The 18,575-nt window shown below is 40.1% G+C and overlaps 1 protein-coding gene and 1 long non-coding RNA gene across 10 annotated transcripts in view; one reads left to right on the top strand and one right to left on the bottom strand.

Moving 5' to 3' along the window:
* The window catches only part of FHOD3 (formin homology 2 domain containing 3), a 414,657-nt gene that overhangs the window by 199,684 nt on the left and 196,398 nt on the right, over nucleotides 1-18,575 (top strand). For all 9 annotated transcript variants that reach the window (XM_068936172.1, XM_068936173.1, XM_068936165.1 and 6 more), the window contains one exon: nucleotides 11,210-11,315. In XM_068936172.1, the coding sequence (XP_068792273.1) occupies nucleotides 11,210-11,315 (106 nt within the window). The remainder of the gene's footprint in view (nucleotides 1-11,209; nucleotides 11,316-18,575) is intronic.
* The window catches only part of LOC138066380 (uncharacterized), a 37,919-nt gene that overhangs the window by 437 nt on the left and 18,907 nt on the right, over nucleotides 1-18,575 (bottom strand). Inside the window, exon 3 of the long non-coding RNA XR_011139805.1 lies at nucleotides 265-483. This is a non-coding gene — a long non-coding RNA (uncharacterized lncRNA). The remainder of the gene's footprint in view (nucleotides 1-264; nucleotides 484-18,575) is intronic.

Below are 18,575 nucleotides of genomic sequence, written 5' to 3' on the forward strand. Positions count from 1 at the left end.
AATAGAAACAGGAAAACTTGCCTGTCTCCATCTTCTCTACTACTCTCTACTCTTAACTGCCTCAGGTATGGGATATAATGCAAATATGTTTAATACGACTACTTTTGGGGTTCATTTTGCATTAAACTGGAGTACTTACAAACTTAAAGCACTTCATCCTTGTGAGGGGACCGTCAAAGCTTTTCTAGCTAGTAATTGTATAAATTAATGTGATAATGAGGTGTGATTTCCCCCTCCCCCCCACTTCTGAAAGGTTCAACTTACTGAAACGGTAATGGAGTTTCTTCTCAGTTTTCTGTCTTTGGACCTGTTTGGACCTGTGTTAAGAATTGCAGTAGAGTTGAATCACAGCCCTGAAAGAAGGCAGGTGTCCGTCTAGTGCTCTGTACAGCCCAAATAGGTAGTTCTGCTTTTTCAGTGGTAGAAGCTAGGTGGTAGCTCCAGGATCTTCCTCAGGGAAATGTGACATTTTGCAACTCCAAGCTAAAGTGCACCAAAAAGCAAGTGTTTTAGTGTTGCAGTAAGGTGATTTCCTACCCGCAAGTTCCCTCATCTCATACCAGAAAAGAGCAGCTAACGTGAAAGTGAAGAAGTTGATAACCAAAGTCAGGAACTGAAGAAAGAAAACATCACATTCAGAAAAAAGAGGGAAAAGTATTTTCTTGGAGAATATCCTAGAGCGCAAGCTCACAGTAATTTGGTTCTGGTAACTAAAGAACCTGATGTTAAAATATCTGCTAAAAACAAAGGTGGTATGGGAGGGACTTTGCTGTTCAGACTAAGCCCTCTTCCCTTTCTAAATTTTAATTTTTAAAGTCAATTTAGGATGAGTAATTCTTTGGGGAGCTCAGTTACATCCACTGAAGACATGTCCGTTTTCATCTTAGAAGGCTGCAGTGCAATCTTCTGTTTTCTTTCATATGTGTAAGTGCCAATATGTGTCTTCGGCAGGGATTCCTTAAATTTAAGTTTGAACTTGAGAGACTGTAGGCTGATTTCTTTTATGTTGTTTTTTAGGATTTTTTTTAATGTATCCAAAAGAAAGAAAACTCTAGATGGAGAGAAATCCAAAGTCTTAGTGGGCCAATTCTTGATTCATAAACAAATGAGCCACATCTCACTAAGAAAGAAAAAGAAATGAATTAATGGGAAATGGGTGATGATAAATGGCATACTGGACCTTCAGAAAGTAATACAAGTATGAGTTGAAAGAAAGTTTTCAGATCTTTTTTTTTTTTTCCTTTTTTACGAAGAAATCTTTTCCAGTTAAGTAAAACTAATTTCTTAGATTACTCTTTCCTTTTAGGCCTTGTTGATAAAAGGATAAATTTAAGAGATTACTAAGAAAGATTTGAAGTTTTTAATCTTTTTCATAAGTGTATGCAATATTTATTGTATACCTGCTTACACTACTTTTTTTCTGTTGTTGTTGACTGGAACTCAATCATCTAAATTTACCTGAAACGTGTCAAATCACAGAATCACAGAATGGTTTCGGTTGGAAGGGACCTCTGGAGATCATCTAGTCCAACCCCCCTGCTCAAGCAGGGACCTCTAGAGCATATTGCCCAGGATCGTGTCCAGACGGCTTTTGAATATCTCCAGGGAAGGAGACTCCCCAACCTTTCTGGGCAACCTGTTCCAATGCTCTGTCACCCTCACAGTCAAGAAGTTTTTCCTCAGGTTCAGATGGAACTGCCTGTGGTTCAGTTTGTGCCCGTTGCCTCTTGTCCTGTCGCTGGGCACCACGGAATCCTGATTTGACTCAGAGAAATCTCAACAAATCTAAAAGCTGGTTTTGATTCTTATCTGTGACTGACTTGAGGCTTTTTTTTTTTTTCCGTATGATACTGGAATAGCTACCTGGGTGACTCTAGATATCTTAGCTGTCTGAATATCTTTCATTTCTAAGGTATCATTCTTTGCGAAGTCTTTGTGTTACTGAAAAGGTATTCATACAAATCTCTGATTTCAGGTTTTATATATTTAAAAAAATTCAGACAGATGAACAAATCCAAAGATCTCTCAGACTACTGCTTAATATCCTGAAGTATGAAGCAATCCTATCTGTAATAAAACAACTGCACAGTTGTTTTAAGGTATTGAGTCTTTGATTTAGTTTTCACATATTTTATTTTGGGAAGTTACATTAACTGTTAAGACTAGTTTTGTCCATGTACTCTTTCAACTATTCAAATTACTTGCTTTATTTGAAAGAAACTGTAAAAGCGCATACCGTTTGAGGTGTGCACCAGTGTAGGGGAAGTGCAAAATAGCAAGTGCTATTGTAACTTCTTTACTTTGCTAACAGGCAACACCAACAAATGCTGTATTTGTTTTGCTGGTATTTTTGTAGTGCAATACAAACTGTGACTATTGCTGTTCTTGTTAAACAGCAGAATATTTATTTCCTGGAGTGAGAGTGTTTGAGAAGGGAGAGTATAGGGGATTAATGGCTGTTTATCAAACATTGTACTTCTAGGAAGATTTCAAGACCTTCTTGTTTAAGCAAAGATGGAGGTGCATAGTTAGAAGTAGTTTGCTCTATACTTCAAATGTTTTAACGTTGGAAAGAAATAAAATTGACCTTTTAATATTTGAATGGCATCCGATGTTCTCTGGAGATGCTTAGAAGACTGGAAAAATATTGTTAGTGTTTGGTGTTTGATACTTAGGCAACCAGCTCATTGCAATGATATGCAAGAGAAGTAAAATCTGAGGATGAATTTTCTTGTGATCATTGCTAGAAGCCAAACTTTGCTTTACAGGTTACTTAACCTCTATAATTACCCCCGTGGAAAGGAAAGGGGTGGAGGTGGTCATCTTGGTGTGTGCTATTATAAAATGTTCCATGTGAATAGATGCAAGAATAGGAAAAAAGGGGAGCAGTGATTTCTATATGACAAATTATGGCCACGCTTCTACCCAGATGTGTACATGTAATGAGCTGAGGAGCAAAAGCTGCGGGACAGCACGTGAGGGCAGTATGGTGACTGAAGTGCATTGGCACCCAGTAGAGATGGCAACTGGAAGGAGCTTCTGCTGAGAGATAAACTTATACTTCATTTCTGTCAAGCTCGTCACCACCAAAATGCTGCTGCTGCTGCCTCAGTTACCTCCAGCAGCTGATTGTGGTTTTGGGACATCCCAGTCCAGGGACATCCCTTCTTTCTCTAGGGACTCTTCTTCTAGCTTTGGTGCTGAGGGGGAGTTGGGGGAAAGGTTGCGGGGAGGAAGAAAACTGAGGCTGCCTAGTGTCCTTATCTTGGAATATTTTCTGAGAACAGCTGCTCAGCATCAGAGAGTGAAAATACTTCATCTTTGGGAGATGGGTGCTTTGTGACTGCGAAAGTGCTCCTCCCCGCTACCCAAGAGCTGCGTTTGGTTTGTGTTCCACAATCGGTGCTCTGACTCAAAGCAGAGCAGACGTTAAATGGATTAATGTGAGATATGACTGCTTTAATGACTGTCTCATCTCATCCGTACTCAGAATTCAGTTTTGTAGCTGCTTAAATAACTTAGGTTGAAACAGCAGTGTGATCCTGAAGGGCTCATAGGACTTGCGAATACTTGTGTATATATAAATATGTGTGTGTGTGCACGCGTGTGCACTTGGGATGATTTTCTTCTGGATTTGTTTGCTGTAGGTGGCATGGCTCTTAAAATGCACTGAAATAAACAGTGACAATTGAGCTAGGTATTATCAGACACTTCTGGATTTGCAATCGAGTATTTTAATTTTGGAGTCCAAAGAACAGAACTATAGTTTGAAGTGTGGGAAAGTAACTATAAATTATATCTTGGCGGTCCATGCTGCTTCAATCACTTCCTGACTGTGTTTGTTCAGTTTTCAAGCCAAAATGAGATTTTTCTAACTGCAAACATTGCTAGCCAATCTTGATCTATAAAATGCAACCTGTTGCTTAGCCAATGAAAAAGCTGGACTCCAGAAATGGCCTGGGATTTGTTTCCAATACGGCACAGCATAACTCTTCTATTACTACATCATTGTAGTCTCATCGATGTGAATAATTATTTTGCTGGTAACTTTAGCAGATGTGACACACACCGAAGGTAGGTAGCAACAGTTATAAATATTAACTCTTGTGGAGACGTTATTGTGGTATATATCAAATGTAGACTCTGGGGTCCCATTGCTAGCTATGCGGCTGAAAGAGGAACTGGCTGTTGCTTTTGCATTGCTCCTGGGGCAGAGCATTGTGTAAATGTTTTGAATTATATCCGCAACCTGCAGGCATCGAGTCTCTCAGATAACGGAAGTACATTGTGGTCACAGCCGTGTGCTCCGATGTAGTGCTAAGGGCAGTAAGGTTAGGAGCCAGCTATGGTGATTTTCCATATGTTTGCCAGAACTGGAGGAATGCTTAAGAAAAGTCAGTTTCCTATTCCCTTTGCACTACTGGGAATACAAGGGGGCAGATAAGGCAGACCAGAGGACCTGGACCATCATCGATACTGTTAACGACTGGAAACCCAGATTCTATCATTCTGCCTTTATCTGCTGGCTAGCGGAGGGGCCTTTTTAAGTATATTGGGAAATGGTGCTGCATTTTACACTCTCGTTGTACAAAGCAGATGCGCTGTCATTTGAGATTTATACCCACCAAAGCCTGGAGTTGCACATGCTTTGCTCTTTGACCTGCCTCCTTCCTCCCTTTCCTCCCCAGTCAGCTGCTGTCCCTCTGCAGCTAATTTACATCCCCAAATGAATAAAGCCTAATCCCCAGCCCTTAATCCTCCTAAGCCTAGCTGAACTTTGTGATCCTATCTTGACTTTGCAGGAGAGAAAAAAGAAAGGGGGGTTGGGGAATGTCTTTTCACTTCTAAAAAGAGTGCCCATCAATTATATTTTGAAAAGGAGTTTCTGTGAGTGGGCTGGCATTTTAGTGATCCATATATATATTTTCCTTGCTATTTTATTTTTTCCACGTGAGCAGAATCATCCAGGGTTTCTGTTTCAGCGTGTACTCCTGGTAGCGGGATTCTGAGGAAGAGGGGTTTTCGAGGAGAGATTGCTTTTTATATATTGACATAAAGACTGGACAGTGCACTTTTTCAACATACTATTGATGGGGCATAGCTGTGAATGAATATTTCCTAGCTACCTCTCTTAAAAAGTAGCAGATTTTGACTTCTGGAGCCACTCAGCATCTGAATGAGCCCTTCCTGCACTATTGGTACGGTGCCACCATCTCGCCCCAAAAGATTTCAAACTGCAGAAGAGGCTGCTTTTCAGGTTGCAGTCAGAGGGGGTTTAAATTTCCCATCTTATGCTACCCTATATGATGAATTGGCAGGATTAATTTTGCGCTTTGTCAAATGATCATGTGAATTGTTGTGACATTAAGACATGAATGCAGTGTATCCTTGTGAAGTTATGATTTTTTGTCTGAAGACAAAATCACAGCTGGACCAAAAATCAAATTGGAGTTTCCGTCTCTTAATAGGGCTCTTATGGAATGACAGGACAGGGAGTGAAAGCTCTTACTCTGATTTGAAGTGCATCAATCACTATGGTTCAGAGCATGGATGGAGTCCCCTCCTGTAGGCCAGTAGTCGACCCCTTCCCTCTCCCCTACGATTTGTGTTTAGCGAGATGATCTCTGTGGATGTGGCCAGTACCCTTGCTGCCCGTGCTGTTGTCACTTTTAAACTGGATTATTGCAACTTTTGCATTTGGATAACTTAGTAAGGAATGTGATTGCTTGCTTATTAAATAGCGTGTCATGTGGATAATACAGGCTGGGAAACCCCATGGTTCCTGAATTAAACACATGAACCTTATAAAGTGTGCAACATGTAACTTTGTAACAGAAACAGGAGAGAGATGTATAGAATAAGATTAAACATGACAAAGCTCGAGCAGCCAAAACCAATGGGATAGCTCATAGGACAAAAGGAAAAAAAAATTAAAATGAGGTTCTCTTTGTGGAAATATTATAGACAAGCCTCTTGCTAGGATTCATTGGAAAGACGGTACATTGCACAGCTGTTAGCCACATGAAAAATATGTAGGTGGATATCCAAATGTGACTATTGAGTTACTAGTCCTGTTTCCCCAACTACTTAAACACTGGTGAAAGCTATATTCCAAGTATTTGTTAAAGCTATGGAAAAAAACTATTAGAAAATTATCAGAAAAAAGAAAAAGCCTCTCCCCTTGAGAAATTTGTGTTCCACAACCTTGATTCTTCTTAAAAAGAGAGGAGCTTTCTGATGACAGGAAAATAATCATGCCTTGGGGGGAAGTTTTCAAACATATGGCAGGCTTCAGAAAGATTTACGTTTAACCGTTTGTAAACAATTTATCTTCACATGTGTAAACCACACCTTAGATAAGATGCGTTCTTGGAGTGCATTTCTTGCACTCGGAAAGTGCTATTCCTTGGAAAAAACCCTTCAGTCTCCATCTCCAGATGATACCCCACAAGCCTGCGTGAACGAATACATTGCATGGGGTGCAGAAACACACCTAGTAGGACAGCAGGGATTCTTGGCTACACTTCTTTGTGCATTATTGGTGTATGCACATACCGTAGGGAGCTTAATCACGGGGTTTGTTGTCTTTTTTTATAGCTAGACTGAGTTATGCAGGTAAAAGGATGATTTGTGCTTTTGTCAGCCACTGGCCTGATGAGCAAGCTTTTTAAACTCACTAGTATGAATATTTTCACGGTTTTTTTGTTACTTATTGTACTAAAATAGAGGTCTGTTAAAAAGCAACCTGCACATATGCTTTATCTTGTTATTTTTTCTTCCCTCTGGAGTGCCAAAGCAAAGGAAAAGATGTTATCTCTTCCAAAGCTATGAATGGATGGTTAAAATACAGTTAGCTGACAAGGCCACCAGTATCTTTTCAGAAAGCCCTTAAGTAGCTAGTGTTTGTGTCACTGCACAATCTTTATGGTTGTAGGAGCTTAGGAGGAAGCTTATAGAGCTTTGACCGTGTTTTGTTCCTTTTCTCATCATTGCTTTAATGCCTGCTGATTAAGGGGTCATAAATCTTGGCGATATTAGCGGAGGAGTCCACTTCCATACCCAATGGCAACCTTTCCCTCCCTCCCTCTAACCGTTATCACTGGCGCACGGCGGCTGCTTGGGCACGCCGCTGTCCCACACGCCATATACCCTGCGCAATGAATGCGCTCCTGCTGGAAACCCGAACTTCGTGCCGCTGCCAGGGAATAGCCTTGACTCTTGAGGTCATCACACTTGGCAAGTCAGTGAGTTAATGGGTCTGAAAAGATTACCCTGGAACAAAATGGATGTAAACAGTCTCCTCTCAATTTGGAGTATATGGGTCTGGAGTCCTTTCATCTTCCTTTGCGCTTTCCAGATGTTGGTTCCTCCCCTCGCCCCGCGTGTACATGATGGAATAGATAACGCGCTGAGCTCAAATTTATATCTAGCGCATGATGTGTTTGTGCTCTGCCTTCATTACACCTTCTTTCTCCCTTTTATTTGGGACGGGAGAAGTACCTTAAAAGCCTTTTTTAATTCAAGTTTGATTTGTTTATTCAGTGCTTTTCAAAAGTAGTCTGGTTAAAGTCCCTCAACCCCTTCATTTCCTCTGCCGTTCCGCTGCAATATATCTTATTTCAGTCAAGGATGGCTATGCTATAGCAGTTTATTCCTTCAGCTGCTTTGAGAAAGTTCCAGAAGGCAGATTTCACAATTTTCATTTTAAAGGAGCTTGTTTAATAATAAAATTCCAAAAAAAGTAAAACAGATCTTCAGCATGATGCATTTTGTGAATTAAATGCTAAATTTTCCCCCGATGATATTCTAATGTGCATTCACTGTTAAACAGTTAGGAGATTATTTTAGAGTTATAAAGGGTATTTCTGTTTTTATCTTTCACTGAATGTCAACAGCTCTTAATCACTATGTGCTGTTGAAAATTTTCCTCCTTTCTTGGGTCTGAGCTGAAGTTTACTGGAGCTAGACTACTGTTAACTTCTCTAGCATAGGGATAATTTTTGCAGTATTGCTTAATCAACCCCTCTTTTTTCCAAAATGACCACGTTAGGTCTACCAACAAAGCTCAGAACCTGTAGACCACAGTTTTTGGTCTTTTTATCTGTTTTTACAATCTTGGTGTTTGATCTTGAGTCAAACCAGAACCAATTTCTTTCTCAACTCAAGGAAATTGCAAATGTACTTTTCAGAAGTTGATGTAAGATCAAGACTTTTACCAATGTACCAATAAATATGCTCTGAGCTAGGGAGCTGTCACCAGCTGAAGCAGTGACTGTGGTTATAATCCCACTCAGTAATTAATATTGTTATATTTCTTGTTTCTCTTTAATTAGAGACTCACCTATTGTCCAATAAAATAGATAACGTTTGTCATCATGTTTCTGGAAAAACTAGGTCGTCTTTCCCACAGCCTTTAGACTCTGTACTGTGTTACTTCTTGCTAAATTCTCTCACTTCTGCACACTTCCATGTTTTTCCTCCCTTGCTCCTGCCCTGCCCGCTCCATGTAGAGGAAACCTGGCACCTTTTCTGTTTAGTTCAGTGGCACAAAACTCATATCTGTAGACCTTGGCATACAAATTAACTCACTTCCTAGGCACTGGGAATGGCATGCAAGCTCCTTGTGAATTGCTCTAGTGTATAGACTGAGTTTATCTGAACTGTGAATAAACTTTACTTTAAGCTTAGCTGACAAATTGCAGGGATTTGTTCCTCTTTTTAGAGTTTTAGGAGAAACAAGTTTCAAAATTCTCAAAGAATCAGAGATCACTCAAGTTTCTTTGAGTAAAAATGGCTTGTATGAAGGGTGACATGGGAGGGGGCAGTTGCGTGGCTCTTGAGGTGGTCAAGGAGCAATCTCCTGTGGGGCCCCCTGGGTCTGGTTCTGCTTCTCAGAGCTGCTACAGGACAATTTCCATCTTACTGGGGGAGCTGAACATAGGTTGTTATTCAGGGTTACATGCACGCACATTTATTTATGTGCTTACTTGTAGCTACTTGCTTTTAAGTCAAGTACCTCAAGTTTGGGGGGGGGGAGGGGGAGGCAAACCTAAGGTGTGGCTTTGATCATTGGGAGTCATTTTATCTGGGGTCCTTTTCTTATTGCAGCTTATTTTTACGGGCCTCCAGTTGTTGTAAAATGTTGTGCTGGAAGTTTGCTGTGTGTCGTTTGGCAACGCTTGCCGCACGAGTTAACGCGAGGTAAATAGCTGGAGGTTTAGAACTCGGTCATCTCAATGACGGTGGCTAGGAATGGCTCTGCAGAGGCCGTTGCTTGGTACAGGGCTGCTGGAGGTGTGTACGTTCCGGCTGACCACGTCTCTTCCCCGTGCACCTCCCACGCATCAGGACACGCTCCTTAGGTTGATAGCTCTTTAGGCTGGTGGCTTGGCCAAAGGTACAACAGACCTTCTATCTATATAAAGACAACACACCACCCTCAAAAAATAAAACAACAAGAGTAGGAAAAAAAAAATTTGAGGTGCAAGCCTGTATAGCAGTGGAATTTTATCTTCTATGTTTTCGGGTTTTATCACATATTTTTGGAAAAACGTGGGGGTTGTTTGTACGCTTCCTTTTTATATAAAGGATAAATTTTTTGTATCGTGTGATAAATTTGTATACATGTATATGAATGCATAAAATATATTTAAATTAGTTTAACAAATTTTGCTTTCACTTCACTTTCTCCTGCAATATTAAAAATACATTTCCCATAATTTCTAAATATCTCATGAACTGCCAGATCACTTTGCAATTTTCAAGTATCCTATTTCATCAGCCTTTAAGAATTATATGACATAACTCTAATGAAAGAAAGAAATTTGTAAGAAATAAATTGTCAGGCTGAAAGAAATTCACAGTAAGTGAATCGTCAGGTTATTAAAGAGACTTAACTTTAGTTGGCTTGGCAGTGTTCTAAGTTGGTGCATGTGGCAAATTCAGAAATCACTGTAAACAAAACTATTTATCTACTATCTGAATCTTGGCTCCTCAGAACTGCAGTACCGGGAAAGCTGAAACTTCTATCTCTAATATGCTTTTGTGCATGAAAAAATATATGAGCAGTCATTTAAAAATGATCAAGCAAGGGGATTCAGCAAGTATGGTGATCTTGTCCGCAGAGTAGTTCCGTTCCATAAATATTTTAGATTGTTTGCATGCTTAATTTACGTAGCTAATTCATTAAGTGCTGCTTAATCAAGTTTTTAGTAGCTTTTTGTTTGTCCACATGAGCCTTTTGTAAGGTGAGAAGGGAGGCTTCGGATGCCGGCCTCTCCATTCCCTGGGCACGGCAGCCTGCGCGTAGCTCCGAGCGATGCCCTCTGCCCCTTGGTATAGGATACGGTGTCACTTGGTTGCACTGAGTGAAGGGCTGGCAGTCGAAAAGTGAGTTGCTTTAAGAGTTTACCATCAAATGATTAGTCTTGGTCCTCCATGCTACTTCGTTAATGAGAATAGCAGCAACAGCTCTGAGCTGTTAGTGCTGTTACTAATTATCAATATATCAGTGATACTTTTTCTTTTCCAGGTTCTGTTGTATTTGTGCTTAGATTTTTGAACAGATACTAAAGCCTCCACTTTTTGTAGCTTGTTAAAGGTAAACATGAAACTAGCAATACCAATTGTATACAGCTTGTGTAGTTTAAAATTGCATCCATATCATAAATGAGGGGTAGGTCACTTGTTTGCAAGGCCAACTCAATTTAAAATAAATTTTATGTTAAGTGGAGCTAGACAGGGCTGCTCTAAGGTAACATTTAGTGCATATTGACTGCTGGAATTGTCTGGTATTTTTACATTAAGGGGAAAAGCTATTAATTGAATTTGTGTTATTTAAAAAACAGAAAAAAGCTCACTTAAGCATAGGAATTAGTTAGGAAAAGAAAGAAGCTTTTGATGAAATTATAGTATCAGGGAAGAAAGTCTGCAAACCTTTATAAAGAAAAATAAATGACATTCAAAACCAGATGTTTTACTAATACTAATTTCCCATATCTAACTTAAAGGTAAATGTTTTTCTTGCCTTGCAGAGATGTATTTCATTCTGATTTTAAAATGTTTTCTATGAAATCTTTCAGAAAAAGTTACTTAAATCATCCCAAGACATAAAGACAATGTTAGAGGTTTGGCTTTACATTATGATATACCCTATTGCCTTGTCTTTCAGAATTGTAATACAGCTTTTTCTCTCTTTCTTTTGTGGCAGGATGACAAGGACTTGGTTCATGAGTTTGTGGTGGCTGAAGGTCTGACTTGCTTGATCAAGGTGGGAGCAGAGGCAGACCAGAACTATCAGAACTACATCTTGAGAGGTAAAAATGCTCCGAAAGCTGTTTTTATTGCTCCGAATCTCTTTCTCGGGTCTGCTACAACTGCCACGTCAAGCATCTGTAACAAGTTTCTCACGTTCCCGATTCTTGCATGTCATGTGGGAAATTTAAGGGAGGGAATTAGCACTCATCACTGAGCAAGATGACTACGTGCAGTTTTCATCTAATGAGGATACCCAAGTTGGCAACGGGGAGAGCCACTTCAGTATTTTGAAGAACTATGAGTAAGGGGAGAACAGGCATACCAAGGGATCCTTACTGCTGCATGATCTCGCAGTAAACAGAGAGTAAACAGAGACAGGAATGAGTACATAATTGTGGTGGATTGCTCATCTGAATTTTCTCAGACTGATATCATATATATATATACACACACACGTATATACATATATATTTATATATACATATATACATATACACACACACATATATATATATATCTGTCTTTAAAAATGTCAGCTTGATATATTTAGCTGCCAAAACTCAATCAGCAAATAGAGGGGTAAAAAAAAAATACATACAAAAATAAGGAGAAAGATTGTTTAGATAACCTAAATTTTTGAGAAACAGGATTTGAGTAGTAAGTGGAACTTTTATATAAAGAACTAGAAGATTAGATCTGTGCAAATACCAGCCTGTTAGGATATTTAAGAAACCAAACCACTACCACAAAAAATATTTTCTATACTAGTAGCTGAGCAGTGATATAAACTTACTCGGGTGATAGCTTGTGTATACTCAGAAGTAAAAGACTATGAACCACAATAAAACTAGGCAAATACACGCACACAAAAAAGAAAGAAGACAGATTCTCTCTTTAAAGCTGAAAGAAGAAGGTTTCTAGGAAGCAATTAGCCATAGATGTTCTCAGAAAATTTGGACTGGAATCTAATTAAAGGTGCTATGTTGGCAGCGTTGATCTAGCTCGGCTGGATGATGTCTTCCCCCTCCAGCTGATTGTGCAGCCAAGTATTGCAGATTAGCAACAAGGAAACCTAACAAGCATTTACAGTACCTGAGTGTCCAGGTGGCCTCATAATGCAAATGCTGGATGGCCCTGCAATTCGTCTTTGCCAGGATCAGATCAGATCCAGGGCACAGACCTTCTGAGTTGACAGAATGATCTACTAATATCAGAGAAGTCGGTCACGTCTGAGTGATCTTAGCACAGTATTATGTGTGCCTTCGTCTTACTGAGAGCTCATTTGACATTCAGGAGTGGATTAAGAAGAATTAAAACTTCCCTTCCCACAGATTGCTTTTCAGCAGGGGTGAAATGCTATATATGTATATGTTACCAGAGGTGACCCCAGTGCCGCCAGAATTCAGGGAGGATCACTGTGGTCCCTTTCCTGGGGTGCAGCTTTGGTAGCTGTGCTGTGCGTAAGAGCTTGAATCCATGTCTGCTGAAGGTGTTGAGTTTCCACTGAATTCAGTGAGTGATATAACTGTGACCTTGGCTGTAGCATTGGTGAGTAGTAGAGTAAGTAGTCACTGTTCTTTAAACACAATAAAATAAAATAAAAATAAAAAATCTCATGCATAAGTATGCCATATAAGTAAGAGCCTTGTTACAAGAAGATTTTTAGGCCTTGGTACCATTTAAAGTCAGGGGTTTTTTTTCTTATTTTTTTCTGTTTTGCTGGTTCATGAAGCTGAAGTTTCCCTCTGTGTAGTGCATCCTAGCATCTATTACAGCAATACAGTTTTCAATATTTTTCTATATGGCTTGGGTTTTGTTTTAGAAATGAAATTTTTTTGATTGTCTTTCAGGAAATTCAAAGCTTATTTCAGCTCCAAGTTTTTGTCAGCTGGTTTTCAGTTCCAGGAACCAGTGTGTGCTTTCTGAATAGGTCTGCATGTGCAGTGAGATAAAGAGGGTTGGAAGTACAGTGTAGCCAGTGTTATCCAAATATATTGAGGAGGCTGCTAAAAAGAAACATGGAATACATTGTATGAGAGGATTTTTCTAGTACGTTGTTTTCAGAAGACTAGGAAATGGCTGGATTTTTGGTGCTGTTTTTGTGTACTATTGCTGTGCTGCGTTTGGCCAAGCAGAGAGTGCTGGGTGCCTGTAAGTAGGTAAATATCACCAAAAATACATCACAGTTAAAGTTGAGATGGTCCCGTAAGCTCTGAACTCAACGTTAAGTTACAGAAATAAAACAACAAAAGGAGCCCTTGTCTACAGTTTTTCTGTCTTACAGCTGTGGTGTCCTTGTCTTTTGGGATGGGCTATATCCCCCTTATTTTCACTGTCCTTAACCTGAACAAAAAAGGGATGCAATTTCTCCTGTGTTCCATATCCCAGCTGATTTCCTCCCGCGACTTTCATTTAATTTGCTGTTTGCCTCTCATGAACCTAACACAGCTTGCAGCGCTGACAGTAAACAGCAACGTTAGCCACGACCTTGCCTGCTCTTCCAGGGCTCGCTGACGCAGTGCTGCCCTTGTTCTTGACTACGTGGTTTCTGAGTATTTTCTGTGAAATTGTTTGCCTGCACTCTGTCAAGAAATAACTTGGTACCTAGAAGTGCAAATAGAGTGGAATTATATGGATACATAAACGTTACAGGTAGTTCAATGCCATTATGCGTTCTCAGGTACTAAAGTTATTTCTTGAAAGTGTTGCTTTCCTTTTTTCTGAAGGTCTGTGGTATTTCACTCTAATGCTTTCTGATTGCGAATTGCTACTTAATGGTTTTGAGTTGGGTCAGAGCAGAGCGTGCTGCCAAAAAAAGACTAAGTGTGAGTCGCAAAAGTCTTAGTTACTTTTAACGGGTAAGTGAATAGAAGATAACAGTGTGCCTTTTAGATGCAATACAGAGCAACCAAGACAGTTTATTGTCAGGTGCTAAAGAGTGACTATTTCTGCTAGGGTCCCGTGAAGTAGGGTTGTTTGACAGGACCTTTCCTCCCAAAATGTTCTCTTTTCTCAGTGTATGGTCTATGGGCCCTGAAACAACAGTAGTCAGAGCTTCTCTCACGTTATTAAGCTGAAATATTAGTTATTTAGAACAGAGCTTTTGTTTTTCCTTACTTATTAGTTCTTTGGCTTAAATTTACTCTGTGACGTTCCTCCACGTTTTTATGGAGATGTGAAGAAACGGTGAGTTTTGTGTGAGTGGGTGAATGGATGAAAATTTCTGTAAGGATGATAAACTTCACTGGTAGCACTGTGTAGTGCACTAGTAACTATAGTTAAATGTTTCTGTACCAATGAAAAGATTGCAGTATGGTGGTTGTTACCTAAGCATTCAAAATGGAAATGGGTCACAAATAGAGGAGAATGTCCACAATTGATGAGGATTGATGTAGGCGATATTTTGAAGGTGCTTTGGATATCATTTTGAACACATCTCTCTCCTGCTTCTGCCCCACAATGAAAGAGCAACATCTGAAACGTAATGGCTGAGCAAAACTAAAGAATTGATAAAATTATGGCTCTTTTTGTTGATTGAGCCAGTGCTGTTGGGAAGGTGAGAAAGGAAAGCAGTTTGTGCAGGCCAAGGATTGATTGTTATAAAAATATACTGAATGAGTGAGGTGGGAGGTGCTCAGGGATGAGTCTGCTGGCACCATGCTGTGAGCAGCTCTGCCCGCTGGGGTTCGATCCCTTGGTCCTCAGAGAGAAGGCTACCAAAAGATCATCTGGTCTTTTTGCAGAGCTTATTTTGGTACTTGGATCCCCAGTTGCTTCTTTATGGATTCAAATCAGTGTTTAGTGTTGTCCATAGTTAGATGAAAGCTGGAAAGTTCATTTCTGCGTTCTGAAAACAAAAGCTAGATATCCAAACAGGGAGAGGCCTTGACCATGCTACAGCAAAAAATGCCAAAGAGCTAAGGCTGAGGAAGAAACTGGAGCATCAGGCAGTGCTCATCCTTGAGCATCTTTGAGGGTATTCTGCCTCTGGATACAGTGTTCAGATTTAGTGAGAGTTACTCCTGTAGCAGAGTAACGCTAAATCCATGCCTGTGGTGTTTTTAATTGTTCAATGCAAGTGTAGCTAACAGTCAAAAAGGAAAAGGTGAAGAGATATTGCTCTGTGGTAAAAGATACTGGTTGTGAAGCAGAACGATTTTGTTATTTGAATTTGAAGATAGTGATCTGTTTGTTGTTTGTAGTATTTAAATATACAGAATGCTCTGGCGTCAGTCAGACTTGCACACGGATGTCCAGGCAGTGGGTCAGGTAGCTAAAGTAACGGGCAAGTAGCTTGATCACAGGCATGTCACTAGAGCCACCAGTAATTAGGCCTATTTATAAAACGAGCGGCATGCGACTTCACCTGCGTGCCAACTGTAGAAGGAATGGCTGTGCTGCACGTTCTAGGAAAGCTGATTAAATTCCTGAAACAGCTCAGACCTGTTTGGTGTAAAGACCGTCTGGTTCCTATCTGTCGCTGGGACACTGAGTGCTCAAAGATGTCAGGAAGTTAGAGGAAGCAGAAAGTGTGGGTGAAGTTTTGCAAGCAGACGGTGGAAGCTGCTGATTACAACCCTCTTGTTCTGAAAGCCAGCCATGAAGTTATCAGGAAACTGGTGGCATTTCTGCATCAAGCCAACTACTACTTGAAATGCTTGGAGTTTATAGTTGTGCTCTCTGCAACATCGAGGTTAATCTGTTTCCAAGAATCAGCTGGCTATTTTTACCTAAGAGATCCCTCATTATTACAGGGACCAGGATACTTCCAGTGCTACTGAATTTTTTCCCTCATCCTGATAGATTATATGTCTTTGGCCTTTTGAATTGAAGATTGAGTATTACATAGAGTTTAGGATGGGGAGGCAGGTGCTTCTGCAGTAAATGTATATGATGCTTTGCATTGTGGGCATGGTTTGTGTAAGTATCAAAAGAAGAGAAACAAAATCAGTGAGAGCCTATGTCTAGCCTAAATGGAGACATCTTGCTAAATTGATATTGCAGCAGAGAAATAGATGGTAGTAATGTAAGTTTATTAGTGATAATGGAGCTAATGCTATGTAGCATGCATACTTTTGCATTATTCCTGTTTCAGTGTATATTGGAGGACTGTGCAAAGTATTCCAGCTGCAGAAAGGTATTCTGGCAACTTCAGACTCTCTGCCGAGAACCTCAAGTAAATAGGAACAGACAGCTTGTGATTAGGCTTACTTTTTTTTTTTTTTTTTTCATGGAGTCAAATATCAAAAGTTTCCTAATGCTCTTCCATTGGCCTTCAGTGTGCAGGTACCTGTATGCAACCGTGAAGGGCTTACGCATCTCTAAGGAGTCAGGGTGACCTGTCATAAGCAATCCTTTAAAAATTATATGAACCTATCAGCTGATCTCAGAATACCCATAGTAAGGGTCTGTGCCCTAAAAAGCAAACACCTAAAGCTTGATTGCTTAAGAATATCACTTCCAAGAGGGAATGGATGGTTCAATTCCTGTAAATTCAATTCTTTCATCTTTCTGCTGACTCTATTAAAATAAAGAGAGTTATCAGAATTACACCCTTGTCCTGTGAGTGTTTGACCAGTGTGTCACTCATTCATTTTATATTGGACATCAGACTGCAGTCGCGTGAAACCATTTTAATAGATAGCACATTCCCTGGCTGTTGGTATGTCCAGGGCAGCTCTGCGTGGAGAGATATGCGTAGGTCCCTAAAAGGGAGCGTAGTGTGGTAGCATGCCTGTGCTAACAAGACCTGTTAACCAGCAGCGCTGCTGAGCAGAGGTGCAACATCACCAGGCTGTGGCCATCTGTGAGACCAGCTTGCTTTCCCCTGGCGTGCTTTGTAGGTGCCAATTGTTGTAGTTCATATCTAAGGGAACTGACCCAGAAAAATCAGACCTATGCCTGCTACATGCTTGAAGAAACCTCAAGATGTTCCTCTTTTTGTGTCTTTGGAAGCTGTGGAATAAAAATGTGGGGAGTTTGAATCCTGGTTCATGAACTCTTTAGATTAGAAATGACAGTGTGATTACAAGGCTCTGCGTTTTACCAGGAAAGAGGACGTGTTTTACCACCTCCATGATTAGTAGTATAAACGGTGGGCCTTCTTGGCTCGGTAGCTGAATCCTCTTTCATCTCTGCAAATATCTCTTCAAGACTAAATGCATTTGTTTACTTATTCAAGGGTAGTCGGAGAGCTTGACCTTGGAAACCATACGATTTAAGAAGAGGGAAAACATCCTCCTTCCCTTCCTGTCTATACTTCTATCAAATTTTCCTTTCTTCATTTCACATCTGAGAATATTTTTAAATTATGTCTATTAGAAGCAATTTATGCATGTATTGCACTGAGAGCTTTCTACCAAACACAGTCTTAAGTGTCCCTTTGGCTGATGGACCAGTCCTTCCCCTCTCCTTCCTCCCTCCTCCTCTCCCTCTCCCTGGATGCGATTCTGATCTGTGATCCGTCTGGAAACGGAGCCAGATGGTCCTAACACACTGCGCACAGTACAAGTCCTCCCAGTCTGGGATGGGAATTGGCACTGAATCAAATTTGGGTTCAAAAGTTTAACCACCATATAGTAATTTACACATCTACAAATAAACTGAGCCGGTCCTTGCTTTGTGTGCTATATGAAATGGCCTTGCATGTTGTGACTGCTCATGAGGAGGATAGAGGCTTCTCATAGTCTACATGGAATTCAGCAATAACACTGCCATAAAATTATGGATTTCCCTTGTTTATAAAGCTGACAGAGGCTGGAAGGCTTTGGGTTGCTTTCTGCCTACATGAAAATGAATCTTCAGTTTTTGTGTAGTATTTTATGCTTTGTGAAATTCCCATGAAATGTGACACTTCGGGCTATGCAGACCCTGTGTAAAATGAGGAACTGAACCATGAAAAATGCACATCCTTAACTACTGAGCAAAGAGTAAGTACTTGCAAAGTAGTCTCAGAGGCCTTTAAAGCCATTTTGGATGTTATATGATTTAACTACTCAAACTTTATGAAGGAGTCTTGAAAACAGTGTACTGATTCCAACCGGTAGGAGCATATTTCAGAGTATTTCTTCCTTTTTGTAGTAAGCTTTTAATGTGAAGTATGCAAAAACTGATTTATGAGAGAAGAAGAAAATGTGCATGAAATAAAGACATTCATAAGCTGGCACATGTCTGCAGGCTTGCACACAGTGCTCTGCTGTTAGTGATTTCATTATGAACTATTTAGACTAAGTATATGCATGCAATATGCTGTATAATACAGTGGGGAAAATAACGTTTACTTATCCTCATTTCAAGATTAGATGCTCCCATGGGTATTT

Source organism: Struthio camelus, chromosome 2 (genome assembly GCF_040807025.1).
Source record: "Struthio camelus isolate bStrCam1 chromosome 2, bStrCam1.hap1, whole genome shotgun sequence".
In the NCBI taxonomy this organism is placed as follows: Eukaryota; Metazoa; Chordata; class Aves; order Struthioniformes; family Struthionidae; genus Struthio; species Struthio camelus.